The sequence below is a fragment of the Euprymna scolopes genome, chromosome 14, assembly GCF_053919585.1.
Source record: "Euprymna scolopes isolate OS-2025 chromosome 14, ASM5391958v1, whole genome shotgun sequence".
Lineage (NCBI taxonomy): Eukaryota > Metazoa > Mollusca > Cephalopoda > Sepiida > Sepiolidae > Euprymna > Euprymna scolopes.
In genome coordinates, this window is record NC_136495.1 from 820,737 (window position 1) to 847,519 (window position 26,783).

At 37.0% G+C, this 26,783-nt stretch overlaps 2 protein-coding genes across 4 annotated transcripts in view; one reads left to right on the plus strand and one right to left on the minus strand.

The window, feature by feature from the left end:
- The window catches only part of LOC145292838 (thyrotropin-releasing hormone receptor-like), a 504,617-nt gene that overhangs the window by 239,988 nt on the left and 237,846 nt on the right, over positions 1-26,783 (minus strand). The window lies entirely within an intron of this gene.
- LOC145292837 (uncharacterized) overlaps positions 1-26,783 on the plus strand; it is a 212,113-nt gene that overhangs the window by 141,535 nt on the left and 43,795 nt on the right. For 2 of the 3 annotated variants that reach the window (XM_080138883.1, XM_080138882.1), the window contains exon 2: positions 17,287-17,317. The exons of the other annotated variant lie outside the window; for it this stretch is intronic. In XM_080138883.1, the coding sequence (XP_079995009.1) occupies positions 17,287-17,317 (31 nt within the window). The remainder of the gene's footprint in view (positions 1-17,286; positions 17,318-26,783) is intronic. 3 annotated transcript variants of the gene reach the window in all.

The window sequence follows — 26,783 nt, forward strand, 5'->3', positions numbered from 1 at the left end:
TTAAAAGGAAAAAGCTCTTCAGCTGCCCTCAGTCATATTACATCTCAGAGCTCAGATATAGCTGACGAGAGTTTGCGTTCTATTTGTTTATACATATGAATGGATTAAAATGACTCTAGTTGTCGATGAAGAATTAGGTAGAAGACTCGGGCCGCAGAAAAAAATGTAAAGTCTAATCCGTATTCCTCGATAGGCGATTGGTTTACACTAATCTTTCCACAAATAGGGAGAAAACAAAGCCTTGGAAAATGGATTTCTTAGTACGGCATAGAAACATATACCGTCAGAAAAAAGATCTTGCGAGCCATAGTCTACAATAGAATCTGGTCATCTATTACTATATGGATGACGACACTAACAATTAATATTAATATTTTTTTATCGAAATATTCAGCTTGAAATATTTTGATACTATTATTATTACCAATAAAGGAATAACAAGCATATTTTGTAAGATTTTATTGCGAACGTGAGTATGCATATTTTTTTCCGTCAATTTTACACGCACACATATACACACGCACTCAAAAACACACATACACACTTATATATTTATGCGTATATATTTTCCGATTTTTTATAGCAGTACTAAAAAGTGGATAGAAATTAGTAGAGTAATTAACCAGATAATTTCTCCCGAAAATAAAACTTAGACGGTTCTCAGAGATTCATATCATAGATGTATAAATGTAAGAGTCCTCCTAATCAACGGGGTCGTGAGGACGCGGCATTATTTTCATACAGCATGTCTTGAGCACGAAATGCCAAGCAGCACCCATTCCTCTTCAGACTCCGAGTACATACAACACCTGGTATTACCAAAAAATCAAACGTTGCTCAACTTCAGTGATCTATTCGGAACTGATGTGTCAACATAATTATGCCGTATATGAATATATGGCCTAATATATATATATATATATATATATATATATATATATATATATATATAGTAATTTATAAAATATATATGTCGATTAAGCTACACTGAATATTCGGCGTTTCATACACTATAGGATTCGTCAGGCTTATGTGCATAAGCTGACGAATCCTATAGTGGATGAAACGCCGAATATTCAGTGTAGCTGAATCGCCATATATATTTTATAAATTACTAACTAGCTCTACTTACGTATTGAGCACTTTTGAAGTAAATACTTAAAGTTTACGCATAAATCTATACTTTCGTATATTAATTTTATGTGAGTAAATGAAGTAGTTATACATATATATATCAACGCTCTGATCCCCATCTGGCATCAATTATGATGGATGGCTCTCGTCTGGGTGAGGCCCCGTGTTTTGACAAGCTTCTGGGTTTTACCTTTACTCCTGATCTGAAATGGAACACGTATATCAAGTCTGTTGCCAAGGTCGCTGGAAAGATGGTGGGATCCTTCTACCGCTCCAGAAGATATCTCACTACGGATGCAATTCTCTATCTATATAAAAGCCAAGTACGTCCAAGGATGGAATACTGTTGCCATATCTGGGCAGGAGCTGCTAAAAACAGCCTATCCTGCCTTGACAGAGTACAAAATAGACTTCGTGGCTTAGTGGGGGATGCGCTTTTCTCTACCCTGCAACCTCTCTCCCACAGAAGAGACGTTGCGAGCCTGTCCTTGTTTTATCGTTATTTCCATGGCAGATGCTCGTCTGAACTCCAATCTCTGGTCCCCCCTCGCCAATCTTTCACAAAAAACACCCGTCTAGCTGAATCCACAGTGAAAAATTTCCCCCACTCTATATCTGTGCCTAAATCAAAACGCAGATTCCATGAACAAAGCTTCTTTGTTAGAACTGCACGCCTGTGGAACTCTGTTCCGTCTGCCTGCTTCCCTCCGGACTACAACTTGGATGTCTTCAAGTCCAATGTAAACAAATTCCTAATGAACCGCCCCCTTAAGTAAACATTTCAGCAAATCTCTTCACTAACATAATGTACTTGCAATAACCCTTATCCCTGAGTGGCTTCCGGGCCTTGATAAGTGGTGATCACTGTGTAAAAAAATATATATATATATATATATATATATATATATATATATATATATAGTCTTGGAAGTTTTTAACCTTTAAAACTATACAAAAAAATAAATATTTTTTATCATTTGTTAGAAAACTATTTAGTCAGTAAGTTATTCAATCACTTGCAAGCAATGCATCCACTTGCCCTCTCAAATTCACTATAGCACCAGTAATAATTTTTTTCTAAAGGATTATCAGTTGTTTACCATAAAACACTATTTCGGGGATTTCAAAACAAAACAGTATATTACATCATGGCTCCCCAGAAGTGTTGATCAACCACCACCTCCCTAAATCTTAGGTAAAAACATGTTACAAATAGTAGATCTAGTTTCCTATTCTTAATTACTTTATCTAATCTATTCATGTTATAAAAATGAATTTCTTACCTGTTATATCCATCTGTTTCCAAATTCAAAAATGGATATATTTTTTAATTTACCAGTCTTGTATTTATTAGATTAGGATTCATCAATTTGACTACTTATCACCCTCACTATGATTAGTATTTTGTATATTTACATTTTTATTTATTGAAAATTAAATATATATAAAGGTTAAAAATATTTATACATTTTTTTTATAAATCCATTTTATATATTACTAATAAAGTTATGGATTTCCTTTATTAATATATTCCGGTTAATTTTAAGCTATTCGAAAGCATCAGGATTACGAACACATGCTTTATTTAACTGTCTAAATATTTTAGTTTTATCTCCACCTTGTTTTATCATCCTTATTACTAGGCTAGAAACTGGTGGTATAAAATCTATTAATTTTAAAGTAACGCGAGCGATTCTCAAAAACTTTGACATAATGGTTCCATAAAACATAAAAACAGGTCAGGTACTATCATCATGCGTCATACGAACTATTTGAAAGGGGAAAGAGTTTCTTTCATCAAATATTTTATAAATAAAAATCCCATCCTCAAATTTTATATCTAAATCCAGTAATGTAACCTGTGTCCTCTATGTTCACAATTCAATTCTAACTCCTTTGGATCTATAAGATGTTTATTTTTTATCGAATTCATCGTTATCGTTTATACATATAACGTCTCTATAAATCCCCTACACCCACGAAAATTATATGTTTTAGATATATCATTTTTTTTGTAATGACACACACACACACACACACACACACACACACACACACACACACACACACACATATATATATATATATATATATATATATATATATATATATATATATATATATATACTAGAGTCTATGTAAATACAGATTTGCCCAAAATGGTGCAAGATCCAATCCCACTGGGATACCTATCGTTTGGAGTAATATTTTATTTTCTATTTGAAAATAACATTCTTTAATAAGATCACTTATAATTTATTTTTAAAATACCTTTAGATACGCTAGTTTTGCTATTTTTATTTTTACACCAGAAAGTTTTAGAGTTTGAAAAGTCTATATATTTATCTTTGCCACCTTCAAAAGCTAAATCCACAGTATCATTTTATTCTTGTATATGTGTTTTGTACGGAATTTTAAGCAATAGATTTTGCTTTTCTTCTGGAATTTATTTTATCTAATTTTTCTTTCACTGGTTTTGAATTATTTACTACCCAAAATAGATTAATATTACTAAAGAATTTTCTTCTCTGGTGGAAATGATTTATTTGATTTATAAGTAATTTAAATATTTTAGCCATAACTTTACTTAAAGGTTTAGTCATGCACATCTTTATGTTGCGCTACATAGCCCTAACTGGATTTTTGTGAATTTTAGGTATCCAATACATACCTGGAAGATTTTTGTTTTTTTCGTGTAACTTCAATCCAACTTTTTCACTAGTAATACTATTATTCAGAATAATGCCATCTAAGTTAATACTACTTACTTTATAGGTATCTGATACTTTACATGTGATTCCTACTTCTACCAATAAACGTGGTATATACTATTTTTTTACATATAAAAGCTATATTGTTTGCCGCCTTATCAATAGGAACTATTGAAAACTTATCTTGAAGTATTTTAAGTTCCTCCTGTATTTCTGAATTTTTAAGAAGAGGATTAGTTTTTCTAGGGTGTTTAAATTTTTTATACGCTTAACCTTTTCATTTACGCATTCAAGTTATTTATTTTTCCATGCATCAAACGTAGACTGTGCTAATTTATATTTATTTACCTTAGACATTATAAAACCTTCTAGTGCTTTAGTTACTTCTTTAACGCATTTAGTGTAATTTAGGCATTTAGGCTCTCGATAATTCGGAACCTTACTAAGGAGTTTTCTTAATATATATATATATATATATATATATATATATATATATATATATATATATATATATATATATATATTCAAGTTAGAGATGTTCAAAAGTCGGGACTAATAAGGACAACGAGATTGTTAGATAGTGCTCAATAAAAAGAGCAAAATATTTTTTTATTAATGATTTGAGTGTAAACAGTTACATATGGTCGCTACAAATAACCATCTGTTTCAGTCAATGAGACTTCCTCAGGGTACCTGGAACCCAGCGACGCCACAAAGAAAATATTTTCTTTGTTTTCTTTGTGGCGTCAACGGGTTCCAGGTCGCCTGAGGAAGTCTATTGACTCTGACTCTGAGGAAGTATAATGACTGAAACAGATGGCCATTTGTAGAGACCATATGCAACTGTTTACCCTCAAATAATTAATATTAATAATAATAATAATAATAATAATTAATAATATATATATATATATATATATATATATATTCAGATATTTTTGTAAAAAGTTTTTTTTTTAAATGAGAGTTTGAAATGTTATTTTTACATAAAAAATGTGTTTTTCAGTGATGTGGTCTCAGACATTCTGTCTCCAGCAGCAAGTGATTGTAGTGTCCAGTCAGAGTTAAGTTCAAATACATGCACACATATATATATATATATATATATATATATATATATATATATATAGATAGATAGATAGATAGATAGATACATGTATGCACATACATACTCACATACATCTGCATACGTATGTAGGCACACACACATACATACAGATACATGCATATATATAGATATATGCAGGGGCTAACACATACGCATACATCGATATACACACACACCCGAATGCTTTTACCCACCCATATATATGCATATAAATATATATATATATGTATATACATATACACACATATACAGATGCGTATACATCCACCCACCCATATATATATGGACACACCACCCACAGATTAAAGACAATAACATTATTACAGACATTTATAGCAAACCTAAGACACCCAACAATACCTACACTTTAAAAGTCACCACCCTAAAAGCTGCATAAAAGTCATTCCCCAAACCCTAGCACGTAGAATCTGCACCATAATCACGGAAAAACCTTCGGACAATCTGACTCAATGAACTACGAATAAATCTAAAAAAAAAGAAAATACCCACCATATCTTATAGATAAATGGATCCAACTTGCGATAAATATACCAGTAGAAGATTTGAGAACCCCTAAAGAACGAAACAAAGAACAAAACCTCGTCCTACTAAACCAAAACAGCAAACTAAACAACTTCCTTAAAACAACAAAAATAATAAAAAGCAAACGCCAACCCAAAAACCTAAAACGCATTCTTACTTCATCCAAACTCAATCAAGACACAACAAAAGGAGTCACAAAATGCAACAAACAACGATGTGGAGTCTGCAACATAATATTAGAGGGAAACACATAAACATTCACGAACCCCATACAAACATTCAAAATTAAAAAAAACAAAACTAGATTGCACCTCAAAAAACTTGGTCTATGTAATAAAATGTGCAGCATGCGATAAATCCTACATAAGCGCCACAAAAAACCTTAGTAATAGAGTAGCCCTACACCGATGTAGCATCAAAAATCGCGGAAAATAGACACCTGCATGTATCACAGCATATGCACACATGCAGTGGAGGCAGATTCGAGATAATGCCCATCTTCCAAACTGACAACTACTTCTACTTACTAACACAAGAAAAAACTTCAAAGTTCAACCCCGCCTTGAACATCTCTCAATAATTATACACATAAATAGGCAAAACACAAAATACACTTACACGCATGCATACTTAGGTAAATGTGCACCCTCACACACGAAACAAAACAAGCACAATAAAGCACGCGCACACTTTCACGGGCGCGCACATCCATATACAGTATAATACCATTTCCCTAAACTAAACAAACAATTAGAAATTATACGTGTGTATGTGTATGTGTATGTGTATGTGTTTGTACACACATATGTGTGCATGCATGTATATGTGTATGTGTATGTATGCGTGTATGTGTGTGATTGTGTATACATGTGTGTGTATATATATCATCTGTTATCTATCCTCCATCTTGTGTGTGTGTGTGTGTACGTGCACTTATGTTTGGGTGACTGAATACATGTAGGCATATGTGCTTGGATTAGGAAAGAAAGAAAATTTCAACCAATATATATGCAAGGTATGAGGGTATGAATATGTATGTATGTGTGATTGTGGGTGCGTGTGTCCATATATACATGGGTGGGTGGATGTATACGCACCTGTATATGTGTGTATGTGTGTATATATATATGTATGCATATATACGGGTGGGTAAATGCATTTGTGTGTGTGTATATATCGATGTATGCGTATGTGTGAGCACCTGCATATGTCTCTCTATATATGCATGTGTGTGTATGTATTTGTGTGTGCCTGCATACGTATGCGGATGTATGTGAGTGTGTATGTGCATACATGTATGTATATATATGTGTGTGTGCATATATATGTATGTGTGTGATGGTGTGTGCGTGTGTGTGTATATATTATGTCATACATATTCTCCATCTGACTTGTGTGTGTACGTGTACTTATGTTTGAATGATTAAGTACATGTATGCATGCGTGTTTTTATTGGGAAAGAAAAAAAATAACCAATATGTGTGTGATATGTTAATGGATGGATGTGTGCGTGTGTGAGTGTGTAGGTGGGTATGTATATATGTATGCTCCTACATTTATTTCTATGTATATGCGTGTGTATATGTATATATGCCTGCGTGCGAGTGTGTATATGTATATGTACATGTATGTATATGTATGTGTGTGTGATTGTGTGTGAGTGTTTGCTATACATGGGGAAAGAAAGTCATAAAAAAAACATAAAAACCTTCACCAAATAGACCAAAAGCCCTCTCTTTGAACTTAACTCTGACTGGACACTACCAATACTTGCTGTTGGAGACAGAATGTCTGAGACCACATCACTGAAAAACACATTTAGTATCAGCAGATATAAAAATAACATTTCAAACTCTTATTTAAAAAAAAAAAAACTTTTTACGAAAATATCTGAAGAGAGCGAAACAAAGCTTGAAACGCGTTATAAAAATATTTTAAAATAAAAATATGATAAAAGGCTAAAAAAACCACAATTGTTGATGGCTACACTCTTTTAAATATACATCTTTTTCTCTCGTTGGAATTACACAACCATAACTCGAATAAACTCTTCTAAGACGAATTTATTAATGATCCCCCCCTCTATGAATAACTTTAGCTAACTTATAATAGACAATACATACTGATTTAAGTAAACCTTAATATTTTATGTTTACTTTTTAATTCTTTAATGAATCAGACAATACTGAACAATTTAAGATTATACGTCTAATAAACAAAGATAGCCGTCAGTATATGTGAAATCTATTTAAAGTGATTTAGTCTCGCACTCACAACATCTAATCCTCTGTAAACATACAATATTCAATATACATTTCTTTAGTAAAACTAAATAGAAGTATTATAAAAATTAAACCATGCGAAAATAAGGAGATGAATAACTTTCCACTTATAACAAAGATGACAACATAAATAAACACACGATATGATTTCTTCTATTGGTTTATTTTATTATAATTGTTTCTTTCTAAGAAAGAGAATTATATTTTTCTGATGAATATACTTAAGAAAAAAATTCAATATTAACAAAAGCATATTGATTGTTCTACGTAAACGAAACAGGTATGTAAACTGTATCAAAGTACATATATTGTTATTGCATTTACAGCCCAAAGAAGGCACAGTACCACTTTGATGGAGGTGGCTACTATCTAGGAATAATTTACAGGGATATTATATAGGGAGTTGAGCAGCAACATATTTGTTTATATTACATTGAAGCTCTGCATGTCAGTACAGTCAGAGAAGCAAAAACCCGGAAGGGAATTCCAAAATCTAGCAGTCGTATGGAAGAGACTATTAGAGTAAAATGTTTTTGGCATCTGCGGATCCTAACTGTGTAGCATTAGGATTTTGTTGCTAATTAGATTTGTCAGGGGTATTTACGACGAGGCATACAAGAGTTAATAATATGTCGGAGCGTTAGTATTAAAATTCTTGTAAAACAGGCAAAGGTATGCCACATTTCGTCGATAGGGCAGATATTGAATCCTAGCTGATAGTGCAAGACTTTTTAAGTTGGCAACTCCTGATCTGAAATGGAACACGTATATCAAGTCTGTTGCCCGGGGCGCTGGGAAAATGGTGAGATTCTTCTACCGCTCCAGAAGATATATAACTACTGATGCAATTCTCTATCTGTATAAAAGCCAAATACGCCCAAAGATGAAGTACTGCTGCCACATCTGGGCTGGAGCTTCTAAAATCAGCCTATCCTGCCTTGACAAAGTACAAAATAGACTTCGTGGCTTAGTGGGGAATGTCCTTTTCTCTTCCCTGCACCCTCTCTCCCACAGAAGAGACGTTGCGAGCCTATCTTTGTTTTATCGTTATTTCCATGGCAGGTGCTCGTCCGAGCTCCAATCTCTGGTCCTCTTTCGCCAATCTTTCACGATAAACACCCGTCTAGCTAAAACCGCTGTCAGTAATTCCCCCCACTCTTTATCTGTGCCTAAATCAAAACGTAGATTACATAAACAAAACTTCTTTCTGAGAAGTGCACGCTTGTGAAATTCTCTTCCGTTTGCCTGCTTCCCACTTGACTACAACTTGGATATCTTCAAGTCCAACATAAACACATTCCTGATTAATCGCCCCCTTAAGTAAGACAGTTTATCAAATCTCCAATACCAACTATTACTACGATATTATCTCATTGATTACTGTACACTCAATAACCCTTATCCTCGAGTGGCTTCCGGGCCTTGATAAATGGTGATCCCCCATGTAAAAAAAAACAAACTCTCTTTTAAACCCTGTCTAAGAGTGAAAGACTAGCATCAGATGCTCCAGCCCAAATGTGACAATAATACTCCATACATAGGTGAATAGTGGCCTTGTAGAGGTACAGGATACTACCAGGCGTAAGTAACTTAAAAACACGATAGAGAGAGCCTAACTTCTTTGCTGCAGCCTTGATAATGCCGTCAATGTATCTGTTCCAACTCATATTCCCCGTGAAGTTTAAGCTGAGGAGTTTGACCGTAGTACTTTAAGGTAATGTATCATTAGCCAAGGCTATTAATGGTTGAGATGGTTTATTGAAATTATTAAAAAACAAAGCTTAGTGTTGTCAGCATTGAATGTTATCATCTATATTTATTCCTATTTCACTACAGACAGGAACTATTTCTCTAGGTTTTTCGCCATTACATTGGGTATGCGTTCATTCGTTTTCCACTAGTGCCTCTTATAAAAATATTCTTATCTCGGAGCCCATTTTATCAGGGAGGTCATTCATGAATATCAGGAATAGTAAACGTCCAAGGATCAAACCCTGAGGCACACCTCATTTATATCAGATTGTTTTGACGTACGACCATCGAAGACAACCTGTGTTCTTCTGTAATGTAACACGGATTTAATTATGTTAAGTATTCGTCCAGTCAAACCATATGATCTTATTTTTATAAGACCATCATGCCATATCCTTTGATATGATGAAAGAATTGGATATTATGATAAATAATACCTCGCATCTTAGAATATAACTAAATATATATATATATATATATATATATATATATATATATATATATATATATGTCCTGTTTCTGTAGTTATTTAAATATATCTCTTCATAAGACAACACTGACAAAATGTCACTTTCACACAATGAAAAGTAGTCTGTGTTTAGCTTATATAACAGAGTTGATTTGATTTCCTCTCAAAATATAACCATTAAAATCGAAAGCCTTGCCACGAAAGCTCAGTACATCATTATGGAGATTTGTCAATATTAACATAAACTATGGAAACTGTCAATATTTTGTGTGATCGCTATCATTATTCAGAACTGCCTTTACACTCCTTGGCATAGAATTACTAGACCTTCACAGGTAACCACTGGAATGCTTTTCCACTCCCCCATGACGAGATTGCTGAACTAGCAGATATTTAAGACTTTGGGCACCTACACCTCCCGCTTGAGAATCTTTCAAAATATTCTATTGCGTTTAAATCTGGAGTATGCTTGGCCCATTACCGTTACCCCCAGTCTCTTCAGTAAAGCAGTGGTTGTCTTCAAGGTGTGTTTGAGGGTCATTGTCATGATGGAACACTGACTTACAAACGCAGCTTAGAGAGGATTATATTCTGCTGAAGTATTTCAAAATACATGTTGAAGTTCATCTTTCTCTTAATGAAATATAACTCTCCTATACCTGCAGCACTCATTTAGCCCCAGATCATGACATTCCCACTACCATGTATGACTGTAGGCATGACACTCTGATCTTTATACTCCACATCTCCTCGCCGCTAATCATGCTTGGTGCTATAGGAACCAAACAAACTAATCTTCATCTCATCAGCAAATAAGACATGGTTCCAGTAATCTACGTGATTTGTTGACATGTCATCAGCAAACATTTTTCGCCCTTTCTTGTCAGTGGATACTTATATTTTAAAAACAATATATATGCCGTTCCCAATTTAGGAGTACCAAATTGGTAAAAGAGAATATTTTAAACAGTTCGCATTTAGGTAAAAATACGCTTACGTATAAATAATTGGCGTAATTAAAAAAGTATCGCAGACAAAACAAAGAAGTACCATATCTATAATATAAAGCTGAACGTCTGTGTATGTGTGTGTCTGGTCACGAATAGGCTCCTATATGGTAGACTATTATAGAGAACTGATAACATATAATGATAGAAGATGTATCGAGACACAGGAATGGGTTGGTTTGATTTGGCATAATGATGATTCATTAAAATTGTGGGGTCTGCGTACGCGCCTGGCCCACAAAGTATGGAAATAAAATATAAAAAAAAACAAACGTTTACAAGTGTTTTTTTATATAGATGTACATAAGAATACTTTGATAAGTATGCTTTAACTTAAATAGGGATGGTATAATGGTCTGCGTTCGCGCCTAGTCTCCATAGAATGGAAATAGGCACACACTTTAATAAAGACTTTTCATATATATCTGCGTAAGTATACTTTAATAATTATGTTTCAGTTTGACGAAATATGGTATAATAAAATTATAGGGTGTTTGTTCGCGCCTGACCTCCACAGAATGGAAATATGTCACAAAGTGTAACAAGGTTTTTTAATATAGATCCATAGAATATTGTGATAAGTATTTCAGTGTGAATAGGTATGGTATAATAAATCATGGGGTTTATCTATTTTATTTTTACTTTCATCATATTTTGCTTTGGTTTTGATACCCCCAAATTCGAAGCTATCTCTTTACAACCCTCCTTTTCATAACATATCATACTTTCATAAATCAGAGTCCATTTTCTATAGGCTGTTTTTGAACCCAGTCAACGACGGGTACTTTTGCTAATATATATATATATATATGTATATATTCCTCTCTCTATAGATATATGACAACTTCATTATATATATATAATGAAGTTGGCATATATGTTTAGAGAGAGACATATATATATATATATGTATATATATATATATATATATACTTTTTTTTAAAGATTTGTTTTTGAAATGTCGTTTTTCAATGTATACCGTTTTCGTTTAACGGTTCTAGATTGTTATTTTAAAACCAGTCACCATTAATTTTGAGTTAAGCTCAATGTGTCTATTTAATAGGGGTAGAGCATATATAGTCCAAAATTTTGTTGAAAGTTCAAAGACTCACGTTTTCTTTTTTATAACCTTCGTTTATTTCCTGGATTTTTTCCATTACAGCTGTTTCATATATATATATATATATATATATATATATATATATATATATATATATATATATATATATATATATCTGTGCCTAAATCAAAACGCGGATTCCATGAACAAAGCTTCTTTCTTAGAACAGCACGCCTGTGGAACTCTGTTCCGTCTGCCTGCTTCCCTCCGGACTACAACTTGGATGTCTTCAAGTCCAATGTTAACAAATTCCTAATGAACCGCCCCCTTAAGTAAACACTTCATCAAATCTCCACACTAACGTAATGTACTCGCAATAACCCTTATCCCTGAGTGGCTTCCGGGCCTTGATAAGTAGTTATCACTGTGTAAAAAAAAGTATAAATGTACGCATGTGTAAATAGACGTATTTATATTCGTTTATTTATATTAAAATGTATATATAGACGTACGCAGCTTCTTTTACACAACTTCATCACACGTATGCTCACAGATTCATATGTGCTTCGTATGAGAGAAGATATTTTTTATTAAATGATGAAACATTATTAAATCTGTGTATTTACCGAATCGAATAAGTGCATGGCAGTAAGAGTTCCCATTCTTTTGTGTCCGTCCGTTCTCTTGCTGTAACAACAAAGCTATTTATCCGCGAATAAAAACAAACCCAATACGATACCAGCTGCAATTTACTTCTCGTCATGGATTTTTTCGCCAAGGTTGTTGTGCAAGCCGATTTGCAAGAAATGGAAAACATATTTTGGCAATTTCGCATCGCAACGGAATGCGAGCGATGTTGGAATATTCCTTCGAATCTTAAGAAAGTAAAAAAAAAAAAAAAAAAAATAAAAATAAGGACAAAATATAAAAATTATAGAAAAGTGAAATGTACCGAAATTGTAATGGATCTCTGTGTTGTCTCTTACAAACTGGCACCTGGCAGCTATAAACAACCTTCGGCTTGAACAATTACCGAACTGATGATTTGAGAACTACGCGAACAAATTCATGAACATGATACGTGCAATACGATCAATACACTTTCAATATATATATATATATATATATATATATATATATATATATAAGAATTACATATATAAATACGTTTGGAAGCCTAGAAAACGACGCATATTTTTCTCTTTTTTAAACAAATTTATTGTTTGATTCAGATATTTCGACGCATACATCCTTGTTAATAGAAGTCTGTTTTTTTTCTCTTTTTCTCTTCTCCGCATGATGTACTTCGTGAGATAGTGTTAGTTCGTATCTCTTATAACAATAGAATTTTACAAAAACAATAAGCAGCGTTAGCCGCGCAAAATGGATTAAAGAAATATTTTTGCCTGCATTTGAAGCATGGTTTTCTAACCTTTCAAACGTTTTTATATACGTAATTCTTAAGTTTCTAAATATATGCAACGCAACAAATGCAGGCAAAAAATATGTCCTCAATTCATTTTGCGCGGCTATCGCAACACCATTATATATAAAAAAAAGAAAAATGCGTTGTTTTCTAACTTTCCAAACGTATTTATATACGTAATTCTAAAATTTCAAAATATATGCAACGGATCAAATGCAGACTATATATATATATATATATATATATATATATATATATATATATATATATATATATATATATATATATATATATCAATGACCATCCCTCATGAAGAAGCCTGCATAAATCGGGCGAAACGTTGAGTATCCAGGTCCTTCCACCTCCATTTTATTTCATATATATATATATATATATATATATATATATATATATATATATATATATATATATATATATATATATATATATATATTAGAGAAATATCTCTTTTATCTGTTACTGGTAAGATTCTAGTACATTTAAACAGCCTCAATGGTTTAATCTATAAAGCTGTGCGTTCAGAAACCCAGTGTGGTTTAAGTGAAGGAATGGGTACTTTGATCTTCAGCCTTCGGTGACTACAGAAGAAAGCGAGGGAGCGAAATAAGGACTTGTTTGTTACATGCGTTGATTTTACAAAGGCATTTGTTACAATCTTTAGGGTTGCCTTGTGGGCTGTCTTGAGGAAGCTCGGTATTCCAGACAGGATGTTGAATGTAATTGTTTCCTTTCACTGGGGAATGCTGGTGACAGTACGATCTGGCTGTGAACAAACTAAACTATTTGAGTGTCAAATGGAACTTAAGACATCTTTCAAGAACACCTCAGGAGGTGTACATGGTGTACGTGTTGAGTATCGATCAATTGGAGGATTATTTAACCAGCAACGCTTCGAGGCCAAAAACCAGAACCTCTGTGCAAACTGTTCTTGATCTCGTTATGCCGGTAACTGTGCTCTTGTCATCCATAGGTCTTGATGATATGCAGAACATTGTCTATAACTTTCTTGGTGATTGTAAGGCTTTCGGTCTTCAAATTAGAATAAAAAACCAGCCAAAACCAAACACTACGCCCTTTTCACAACCAGTGGTCTATGTTGATGGTGAAGCTTTGAAAACAATTTCTTCTTTTACATACCTCGGATCTCCTGCGTCTGATGATGCTAAATTTGAAAAGGGCATTCAACGTAGAATACATAAAGGTTGTGAGGCATTTTGGATCGTGTTTCAAATAGTGAATTACTGGAGGGATGTGAAATCACTGGTATTGAATCATTTTTGATCAGGATACAAATCCGGTGGTCAAGTCATCTTGTGAGAATGGATGACTCAAGAGTTCCTAAGCAACTTTTTTATCGGCAACTGACAAATTCATACCAACCAATAAGGCGTCCTCTGTTTCGTTACAAAGATAAACTAAAAGACAACCTGAAACGTTGTGGAATTTCTCTGAGCTCCGGAGGGACTGCAGCAGGGGATCGCAGAGAATGGAGGAATATGTGTTTTCTAGGAACTAGAGAATTTTAACATAACCGCCTTTGTCACAGGGACGCCCCTCGTGCAAATATGAAGACAAAACACAAGAAAAATCCACCTAAAAATGAATATGTATGCCACTGTGGTTTCAGAGCACGCAGCAAAGCAGGGTTATCTGTTCACTCGAAAAAGCATCTTTGACCGACGAGCATATGCAAGATCACCATCTGTGAAGGAGTCTACCGGACGCCTAAACGATTGTAATTATGTAGTGTGTCACAGAACTTAAGAGCTGCTGAAGATTGCATACTGAACCCCCATTCATATATATATATATATATATATATATATATATATATATATATATATATATGTTTAAAGAAAAAATAGAAAAAACCGAATGAAATTATTAAAAATCAACGTTTCGTCCTTGTTTCCGAGGACATCTTCAGGATAATTGAAATAAAAATGTGATAAAAGAAAAAGTCATAGATCGTCCGAAAAAAAGGCAGTTTTTTAAAATCCAACCCATGTCGGGAAAGGACGAATATGTGTGCGTATGGGAAGGTTGTTTGATGTCTATTAATGATGTCTATTAGTAATTTAGTAGTATTAGTAATAGATGTCTATTCTTCCCATACGCACACATATTCGTCCTTTCCCGACATGGGTTGGATTTTAAAAAACTGCCTTTTTTTCGAACGATCTATGACTTTTTCTTTTATCACATTTTTATTTCAATTATCCTGAAGATGTCCTCGGAAACAAGGACGAAACGTTGATTTTTAATAATTTCATTCGTTTTTTTCTATTTTTTCTTTAAACATAACGTCAACCACCGCTGGTATATTTTTTCATTCCTTATATATATATATATATATATATATATATATATATATATATATATATATATATATATATATATATATATATATAAATGAAACATCAGGTTTGTTCAAAATCGATAAACTAGAAATTTACAAGCCCGTTTTCCGTGAAATTTTATAACATTGAGTGTTTATAATGTAACTGTGTTTTTAAATATTAAAAAGCAAACCTATTACCATATTAAAAAAAAAATTATTCGGCGAGAAAACTTTCCGATTTCAGTCGAGCCGATTACCAGAAATACTCCCATTTTACCATTTCGAAATGATGAAAAATAACGATTCTGGCTATAACACACTTTTCTTTACAATCGTTTAAAGAGTAACCCATAATTTGTTAAATTTAACATAACTGTGTTTTTAAATATTATAAAGTAAAAAATATTACCGTATTAAAAAAAATATTCCTCGACACTGCCGAGAAAAGTTTCTGATTTCAGTCGAGCTGATTACCGGAAATACTTCCGGTTTATATGGAATCAGCTTTTAGTAACGCTAAGTATACCGTTTACCCTGTTAGATTTATATAAACCACTGCATTAATTCGTTTTTTTTAATGCAGTCTGCATTTTTCTTTATATATTATTTTTTTCAATTAGCGGTGTTGTTTACTTTTTCAATTTTTATTTGTTTTTTTCTCTTCTCTCTTTTGACCATCCTGTTTTTATAATTAAATAAAAAAACATCCGTTCCTGATTTTTCTTTGTGCAAAACTAATTGTTTTTAAATACTAAAACGTTACAAATATTACCATATTAAAAAACTTTTAATATTAAAAATAAAAAATATTACCATATTAAAAAACAACTTTCCTCGACACCGCCGAGAAAAGTTTCCGATTTCAGCCGAGCCAATTACCGGAAATACTTCAAGTTTATATTAACCAAACTTTTAATATTAAAACGTAAAAAATACCATATCAAAAGACAACTGTGTGTTTAAATATTAAAAAGTAAACAATATTACCATATTAAAAAACAACATTTTTTCGTCGAGAAAACTTTTCGATTTCATCCGAGCCAATTATCGGAAATACTTCCGGTTTACCATTTTGAATGGATGAAAAATAACGATTTTGGCTATAACACACTTTTTCTTTACAATTGTTAAAAGAGCAACACATAATTTGTTAAATTTAACCTGTGTTTTTAAATATTATAAAGTAAAAAATATTACCGTATTAAAAAAAAACTTTCATCGACACCGCCGAGAAAATGTTCTGATTTCAGCCGAGCCGATTACCGGAAATATTTCCGGTTTATATGGAATCTGCTTTTCGCAACGCTAAGTATACAGTTTACCCCGTTAAATTTATATGTAAACCACTGCATTAATTCTTTTTTTTTAATGCAGTTTGCCTTTTTCTTTATATATTATTTTTTTCAATTAGCGGTGTTGTTTCCTTTTTCAGTTTTTATTTGTTATTTTTTCTCTTCTCTATTGTGAGTATCCTTTTTTTATAATTGGATAAAAACACACATTCCTACTTTTTCTTTGTGCAAAAACTAACTGTTTTTAAATACTAAAACGTTACAAATATTACCATATTAAAAAACTTTTAATATTAAACAGTAAAAAATATTACGATATCAAAACAAACTTCCCTCGACACCGTCGAGAAAAGTTTCCAATTTCAGCCGAGCCGATTACCGGAAATACTTCCGGTTTATATTAAACACACTTTTAATATTAAAAAGTAAAAAATATTATCATATTAAAAAAAACTTTTTTATAATTGAAAAAAAAAACAAACCCACCCATTCCTGCTTTTTCTTTGTGCAAAACCTAACTTTTTTTAATACTTAAAGGTTATAAATATTACCATATTAAACAAACTTTTTTCCGCTATTGTTACTTGCATTACTTTGTTTTTTTTTGTTCTTGTCTTTTTTGCTTCCTGCTTTTTCTTTACGGATTACTTTTTGCATTTGCGGTGTATAATTGCCTTATCTCACTGTTTGCTATTTCATTTCTATATTTGTTTTTTTTTTGCTTTTCTCTTTTTTTAACACCCTCTTTTTTAATTGCAAACAAAAAACACCGTAAATCAATTTTTCCTACATGTTTTTTTCTTTTGAACATACACAGTAACTTCACGTGCATTACTGACGTCACTTTTCCTATTTAACACAAACAAAAAACCTTAGACTTCTTTATTTTGTTCGATTCTTACATTAGCAAATTGTCCAGTTACTGCTTAGGAAAAACCTTTTCCTTTTCCATTTTGGCTGTTCTTTTGATCTAAAGGCGTTCTTGGTAAGTACCGTTGGTGTTACAGTTTTTTCCGTTTAAAATGCCCCGCCGCAGATCACACTTAGGTCGGCGTACCCGCAATGCTGATTCAATCCGGTGATTAGTTAATAGTCAAAATCCTGAACAACGAGCATCGGCAAACGAGCAGAGCATACAACGGATGATTCTAATACGTGCCAATGAAGCAGCAGATCGACGTGCTTCCAGACTTGAGGAAGCAAAATTACTGGTACAATAATCCCGTAATATATATCGACTTCGATCTCGACGGAATGAACGTGAGAGACTGCGACATGCGGAAATACGTCAACGAGAAACTGCAGCTCAGCGTCAAACTCGACTCCATGCTCAACCATCCCGGGATTGGGATCGGCTTGCATTCCACTACGACCCTGATGATGATTACAGTTTGAGTCAATAGGTTCAAATCGGCACAATGACTGAAGTGTGTCCCTGCCGCAAGGCTCTGAAATTTAAGGGGGGGACTAAAGGATAGTGTTGTGCCAACGGAACAATTAAACTACCTCAACTTGAAGAACCACTTTGCTTGCTGGATATACTGCTGAATTAAAGAATTTTCTATCGAACATCATAAATACAACTCATGCTTCCAAATGACGTCGTTCGGTGCAGAAATAATTACAGCACAATTCATGCCAACTTTTAAAGTAAAGGGATAAATTTACCTTTTAGTTGGACCTCTGCTTCCTTGCCCAGATGGTCATCATAAATTTCTACAACTGTATTTATTCAAAACTGCAATTGAAATGATGCCATCTGATACAAACAAGATTGTTATTCGTGCTGACAGCTCCTGCTCGAGAACACGTGCGAAGATTCAATGCTCCAACTATAGATGAGGTGGCAATTGTTATAGTTGGAGATCAATTTCAATCGAGGGATATTGTCCTTCATAGGAGAAATGATCAATTGACAAACATTGCAGAAACTCATCGATAATATGATGCTCTGCAATAGCCAATCATTTTCTAAGATGGTGCTGATGGATATCATTTTAATGTTAACATGATAAATCCAGTCACTGGCGAGGAAACAAATAAAAAATGCAGCGCAATGAACCGATCATACCGATTAATGATTCGGGAAAATGAAACGAATCACATTAATGATTCGGGAAAATGAAACGAATCACATTCTGAAATGCTGCCAATTTTTCCACTAATACATCGTAGACATGTACGCAAACATTAAATCTGAACGTTTGCTATTCATACGTTTGAATCAGTCCAAACTTCGCTCTGAAGAATATGTTCATTTGCGAGATGAAGTTCAAATTGATGGCAATATAACAAACGTTGGAAGGCTAACAATTTTGCCATCTTCATATATAGGCAGTCCACGTCATATGCATGAGTACACTCAGGATGCTTTTGCATATGTTCGTAAGTATGGCCGCCCTGACCTGTTCATTACATTCACATGCAACCCTGCTTGGAATGATATACAGCAACTATTACTTCCTGGACAATCATCAGTGGATAGGCATGATATTACAGCACGAGTTTTCAGACAAAATCTGAAATCGCTAATAGATTTCATTGTTAAGGATAAATTCGTTGGGTCTGTGTGCTGCTGGATGTATTCAGTGGAGTGGCAAAAGTAGGATTATCACATTCACACATACTAATCTGGCTCTATAACAAAATCAGTCCAGATAAAATCGACAATAGAATATGTGCTGAAATACATAATGCTGACATTTATAAAGACTTGCATGAAGTTTTGACAAAACATATGATACATGGACGTTGTGGTATATTAAATCCAAATTCACTATGCATGAAAGATGGAAAATTTTCTAAGCGATATCCTCGGGCATTACTATCAGACACAGTTACATGAAATGATGGGTATCCTTTATACAGGAGAAGATCGATAGAAAATTGCGGGAAATTAGCAATCATGCAAAGGCGAAAATGTGACATTGAAGTCGATAACCGGTGGGTTGTTTCATGCTATCAAAAGCCTACAAACCGCACATTAATGTGGAATACTGTAACTCAATTAAGTCCATCAAATACATTTGCAAATATGTGAATAAAGGCAGCGATGTGTCAGTTTTTGGTTTGGAAACTGAAGGAAACGATAGGAATGCAAACATACATATCGATGGAATTGCACAGTTTCAATCTGGAAGATACATAAGCAGTAATGAAGCTGTATGAAGAATTCGTTCATTTCCCATGCATGAACGAAGTCCGGCTATTGTGCAATTATTAGTACATTTAGAAAATGGACAACACATTTACTTTACAGCTTCAAATGTGCAGCAGATAGCTCTTAATCCACCGGCGACAACATTAACGGCTTTTTTCACGTTAAGTCAAAATGACGCCTATGCATCAGCACTGCTCTATTCGGATGTACCCATGTATTACACTTGGAATAGGAGTAGAAAATTATTTGAACGACGCAAACGAGGAGATAGAGTAGACGGACACCCTGGAATTTTCAAAGAAAACACAATAGGCTGACTTTATACTATTCATCTCAAACAAAATGAATGCTTTTTTCTTCGCATGCTGTTGGTTAATGTCCCTGGTCCAACGTCTTTCCAGCACTTAAAAATTGTCAACGTTGTTACAGATGCCACTTTTCACAGTGCATTTCAAGCTGTGAATTTATTGGAGAATGAGGACACTGGGATGAATGCATTAATGATGCATGTTACACATTACATCTAATTCAATTCCGTGCATTGTTTGCCATCATATTGACAACTTGCTCCCCTTCATCTCCATTAGAGTAATGGGAGTAATATAAATCACACATTACCGAAGACATTTTGCATCAAAAACGCAATGAAGCTGCGAATACCTAACTGGTTTTACAGCAGAAATTTATAATGATGCATTGATACGGATTGAAAATTTGTGCTTAAAAATTGAAAACAAAGTTTTCTGTCAATTGCGAATGACGTCACCGAATTGATCTGTTGCGACTTTGTTTGATGTAGAATTGCGTCGGAAACAAACTTACAACACAGATGATCTTTTGTTGTACATTCATTCAAATATTACAAAACTAACAACTGAACAAAAAGACATTTACAACAAAGTAATGCAGACTGTAAATAATGGGTGGGAGAAATTTTCCTCTAAGATGCGCCAGGAGGAACTGGTAAAACCTTCTTAATTGAATTAATTTTTGCAACCATTCGATAACATTTGGACATAGCTTAGCTCTTACATCATCTGGAATTGCTGCAACATTACTGCCAGGTGGAGGAACTGCTCATTCAGCTTTAAAACTACCATTGAATATGCAATTTATGGAAACTCCAATGTGCAACATTTCCAAAACATCAGTATGGGAAAGTTATTGCAGAAATGTAAGTTTATTGTTTCGGATGAATGCACAATAGCACACAAAAAATCACTGGAGACCCTGGATCGATCATTGCAAGACTTGCGTGCAAATGACCGACTCTTTGGGAATGCATTATTATTGCTAGCTGGAGATTTCAGGCAAACACTACCTATAATTCCTCGATCAACACCAGCAGATGAAATAAATGCTTCTCAAATATCCACTTTTTGGCTACATGTGGCAACATTCCATTTGACTAGAAATATGCGTATCCAGCAGCAAAACGATCACTCAGCATAATTATTTATTACTGAAAATTGGGAATGGAAAAGTGCCGGTTAATCTGACCTCAGGGCGAATTTCATTGCCACAAAACTTCTGTAATTTAGTGGCAGCAAAAGAGGCCTTGATTAAAAAAGTTTTTTCGGACACCCAATTTAACTATAAGCCTCACAGTTGGCTGAGTGAACGAGCCATTCTTACACCCAAGAACAAAGATGTTCATGAACTCAACAGTACTGTTCAGTGGAACATTCTTGGTAACATACAACTCCGTCGACACTGTTCTTGAAGAAGACGAAGCAGTCAACTATCCAACAGAATTTTTGAATTCGCTAGATTTGCCAGGGATGCTACATCATCTACTGCAGTTGAAAACTGGCGTGCCTATCATCCTGTTGCGAAATATTAACCAAGCTTTGTAATAGAACACGTCTTACAGTAAAAAAGTGTAGAGTCGAAGAAAATGAAGGGAGGAAGCGCCCACGTGTCTGCGCGTCATGCCTTACCTTGAAACGCTCCTACGGTGTGCGTACGTGCATGGCCGAAACCCGGGAGAAATTCCAAAATGGCGCCGGCCTCATCTTGTAGATTGTGCGATCATCACTGGGCCCCACGTGACCGTTCTTTGGCTGCTGATTGGCCGAGGACGAACGCCGGAAGGATAAAGGGAGTGTGTTTGGAACATGGGTGGGTCTTTACTAGGATCGACGTCAGTGTGCTCGTATCGGTGAACTGCTGCAGCTTTAAGAGTACCTTAGTATGTGTGTGATTTTTTGGGACTTGCTCGTCTGCTGACTTTCTTTTCTGCTGATTCTACAGGACCTGCCCTTCTGCAGAACTTGGAACAAAACTTCAAGCCTCTTCTTTCTTTTCACACGTAGTCGCCTAAAAAGGTAGAATCCGACTTACTTGTGAAACGGCTTTAAGCTATTTCGGCTAAATGGGGGAAACAATTGACTTCAAATTAATACCGGAGTTCGATGGATCAACCCCGGTACTTGACTGGGTGGAAAAGTGTGAGTTACATTGTGTTTTGTCTGGCGTAAAGAACTTCGAACGTGTTGTCCCTCGCGCTTGTCCGGCGGCGCCTTTGCCGTGTATCAACAGCTCAGCCATGAGGGCAAACAGGACTACGAGACAATTAAGGCGGCGCTGTTCAAGGCGTTTGCGATTGACCTCGCCACTGCTTGGGAGCAACTTGAGGCAAGGACCCTACGTCCGGGCGAAACGGTCGATGTATACTTGGCAGAACTGACCGAGTTAACGGTCTTATTTGGTGGACTGCCCGAACGGGCCTTAGCATGCAAATTCCTAGCAGGACTCCAGACAGAAACAAAGCGACTATTACGAGCCAGCTCAAGTGCGGATTCGTTGCCCCTTAATGACCTAGTGGATCAGGCCAGGACTGCAATGAAGAATTATTCCGAGATGAGGGAACCGGTAATTGCTGCTGCCCGGTCCACGCCGAATGATAAGAAACCGTATCAGGGACCCGGTCCACGTGGCGGAATCATATGCTACAAATGCAATGGACAAGGAACTGCCGGCAGAAACCAACGGCCGTTCGCTGCTACCGGTGTAAGGAAGCCGGCCATATAGCTAAAGACTGTCCGGGAAACGGAACCGGGGACAAGGTGTCAGCGTCAACCTCTTCCCCACGCAGAAATTATATGAGACGCTGCCGATCGTTTCGATATATGTCAACGAAACACTGCGCTCAGCAGTCCTCGACTCCGGGTGCTCCCGTACTATCATATGTGCAGATCTCTGCCACACTTGGAGAAAGAAGAACGTCCGAGTGACTACCATCAGTGGAGAGACGCGCACATGTTGCGGGGTGGGCAGCGTAAACATTCGGACGAAAAATGGAATCTCCGCTAACCTAGAGGCGCTGGTGGTACCAGAAAACCCCCTGAGTTTTAACCTGCTCCTAGGATATGATGCCATCAGAGCTCTTGGTGGCGTCTACATAACGGCGACGGGGGCGGTACATTTTCAGGGGAAAACCCCAGTGTGTGCTGCACTAAAGATCGACCAACCAGACTTCAGCGTCGAATTTGACGAGCAAAAGAGGGCCTGGGCTGCCTCATGGAAGTGGTCGGAAGACCGAGAACCGGCCAAACTGCAAAATGGCATAACGGAATACCATGTGCCCGACCACATGAGGCCCGCGTACGAATAAGAACTTCGCAGATGGATCGAGGATGGCTGGTTGATTCCCTACCCCTACAAAAAACTTGGACCCCCCCAAGGGTCTGATCCCATTAATGGCAGTTGCTCAACAGAACAAAGCAAAAGTCAGGCCGGTGATGGATTACCGAGAACTGAACTCATATGTTGATGCGTTCACAGGCGATGCCGACGTGTGTGCTAGCAAACTGCGAGAATGGCGCCAGCTGGGTTCTAATGTGTCCCTGTTGGACCTTAGAAGGGCATATCTGCAGGTCCGGGTTAGCGAGACACTGTGGCCGTTTCAGACGGTAGTGTTTTCCGGTAGGAGGTATTGCCTCACGCGACTGGGCTTTGGGCTGAACGTTGCGCCCCAAATCATGAAAACGATCGTCAATGCTGTATTGTCACATGATAAGACCGTAAAAGAGGGGACATCAGCATACCTTGACGACATATACGTGAATGAAGACGTTGTGCCATCATCACGTGTGAGGGATAAGCTTGCCGAACTTGGACTGATTTGTAAGGATCCAGAACGCTTGGAGGATGGCGCTCGTGTTTTGGGGTTGAGCGTTCAACAGGAGCGAGGGACCTTGAGGTGGGGGCGCGGAACTGCAGTCCCCGAAGTGCCCCATATCCTCACGAGGCGGGCCATGTTTCCCCTGTGTGGAAAACTGGTAGGACACTTGCCAGTATGTGGGTGGACCCGGGCCGCAACAGCCAGCATGAAGAGGAGGGCGAGTGCAGTTACCAAAGGCTGGGATGACGAGACGGTGGACAATCTGTTGCTTCGCATGGTAAAAGAAACCATCACAAGAGTCAAGCAGGAGGACCCCGCTAAAGGAGATTGGTGCGTCCAGGGAGACAGACTAAATGTGTGGGTGGATGCGAGCTCCCTCGCGATCGGGGCACTATTGGAGATGAACGGGTCTGTGATTGAGGACGCCTGCTGGTTGCGACCACTGGATGATGCCGCTCACATCAACATAGCGGAGTTGGATGCGGCGATAAAGGGAGTAAATATGGCACTCCAGTGGAAGGTTAAAGAATTGTGCTTACACACAGATTCGCTGTGCGTGTACCACTGGATAGTTGACACACTAACAGGCAAAGCGAGAGTGCGCACCAAGGCGGCTACCAAAATGCTAATCAGCCGAAGGTTGGAGACAATAAGGAAGTTGGTGGAAGAGTACAACCTATCGGTGAACGCGGTGCTTGTCGCTTCCACCCGCAATCTTGCGGATAAACTCACCCGTGTGCCCCAGAGGTGGTTCGACGCAATGAAGAAAGAAGCCGAACCAGGATCGTTATGTGCTGCCTCTATTGAGGAGACGGATGAAATCAAGAGGGTACACCACGACACTGGACACCCCGGAGTGAGACGGACATATTATTTCGCACACTTAACCAACCCGTCAGTGTCCAAAAACAGAGTAGAATCAGTGGTCAAGGAATGCCAAATATGCCAGTCAATCGACCCGGCTCCCACCAAATGGCAGAAAGGTCGGCTGGAAGTCGACCGGACTTGGAGCCGGCTGGGCATGGACATAACTCACTATGGTGGTCAGCACTTCCTCACACTAATCGATTGCGAACCGACGAGGTTTGCGATCTGGCGACTGTTAACAAGACAGGACTCGGCTAGTGTCATCCGCCAATTAGAGTCTATATTTTACGAGCGGGGGCCACCCGAAGAGATTCTCACGGACAATGACACAGCCTTTTGCAGCGGGGAATTCAGGCGTTTCATGGACGAGTGGGGGACCCGGCTTAGACACAGGTGTGCGTATGTGCCGAGTGGCAACGGTATAGCAGAGCGGTGCCACCGAAGTGTGAAACGGATAGCAGCAAGGAAGCAATGCACGATTGCGGAGGCGGTATATAGGTACAATACAACGCCAAAGGATGACGCGACTGCTGAAAGTGCACCTGCTAATGCGATACATCGCTATCGAGTGCGTGTTAAGGGCATTGACGCCTGCCCGCCTAATCAGAAGAAGACGCAAGGACGGTACAAGTCAGGGGACACCGTCTGGGTAAGGCTTCCCAATAACCGATGCACGACCAGGTTCAGACAGGGACGGATCACCAGCATAATCGGTGAGCAGGCTGTGCTGGTTGATGGTGTCCCACGCCATGTAAGGGATGTCCGGCCCGCCCTTGATATAAACCAAATGGTGAACAGTGAAAGTAATGAATCATCCAGTGATGAAATGTGGATCCGGCCTATGGCTGAGAACCTCAGCACGGATGGCGATAGCTCCAGCACCACTTCTGAGAGCTCGGATGAAGATGAAGATGAAGCGCAACCGGATGGTAGGACTGTGGACACTGACCCAGGTAGCTCGGAGGAAGATGAAGTGCAGCCAGATGGTAGGACTGTGGACACTAACCCGGGTGGCACTGGTGGAGATGAAGAAGCCCAGCTAATCCCCCTCCGTAGGAGCGCCCGCATCAAACGACTGCGGCCGCAATGCTGCATGTGTGATCTTGAGACCAGGGGGGGTGTAGAGTCGAAGAAAATGAAGGGAGGAAGCGCCCACGTGTCTGCGCGTCATGCCTTACCTTGGAACGCTCCTACGGTGTGCGTACGTGCATGGCCGAAACCCGGGAGAAATTCCAAAACGGCCTCATCTTGTAGATTGTGCGATCATCACTGGGCCCCACGTGACCGTTCTTTGGCTGCTGATTGGCCGAGGACGAACGCCGGAAGAATATAGGGAGTGTGTTTGACACATGGGTGGGTCTTTTCTAGGATCGACGTCAGTGTGATCGTATCGGTGAACTGCTGCAGCTTTAAGAGTACCTTAGTGTGTGTGTGATTTTTTGGGACTTGCTCGTCTGCTGACTTTACAGGACTTTCTTTTCTGC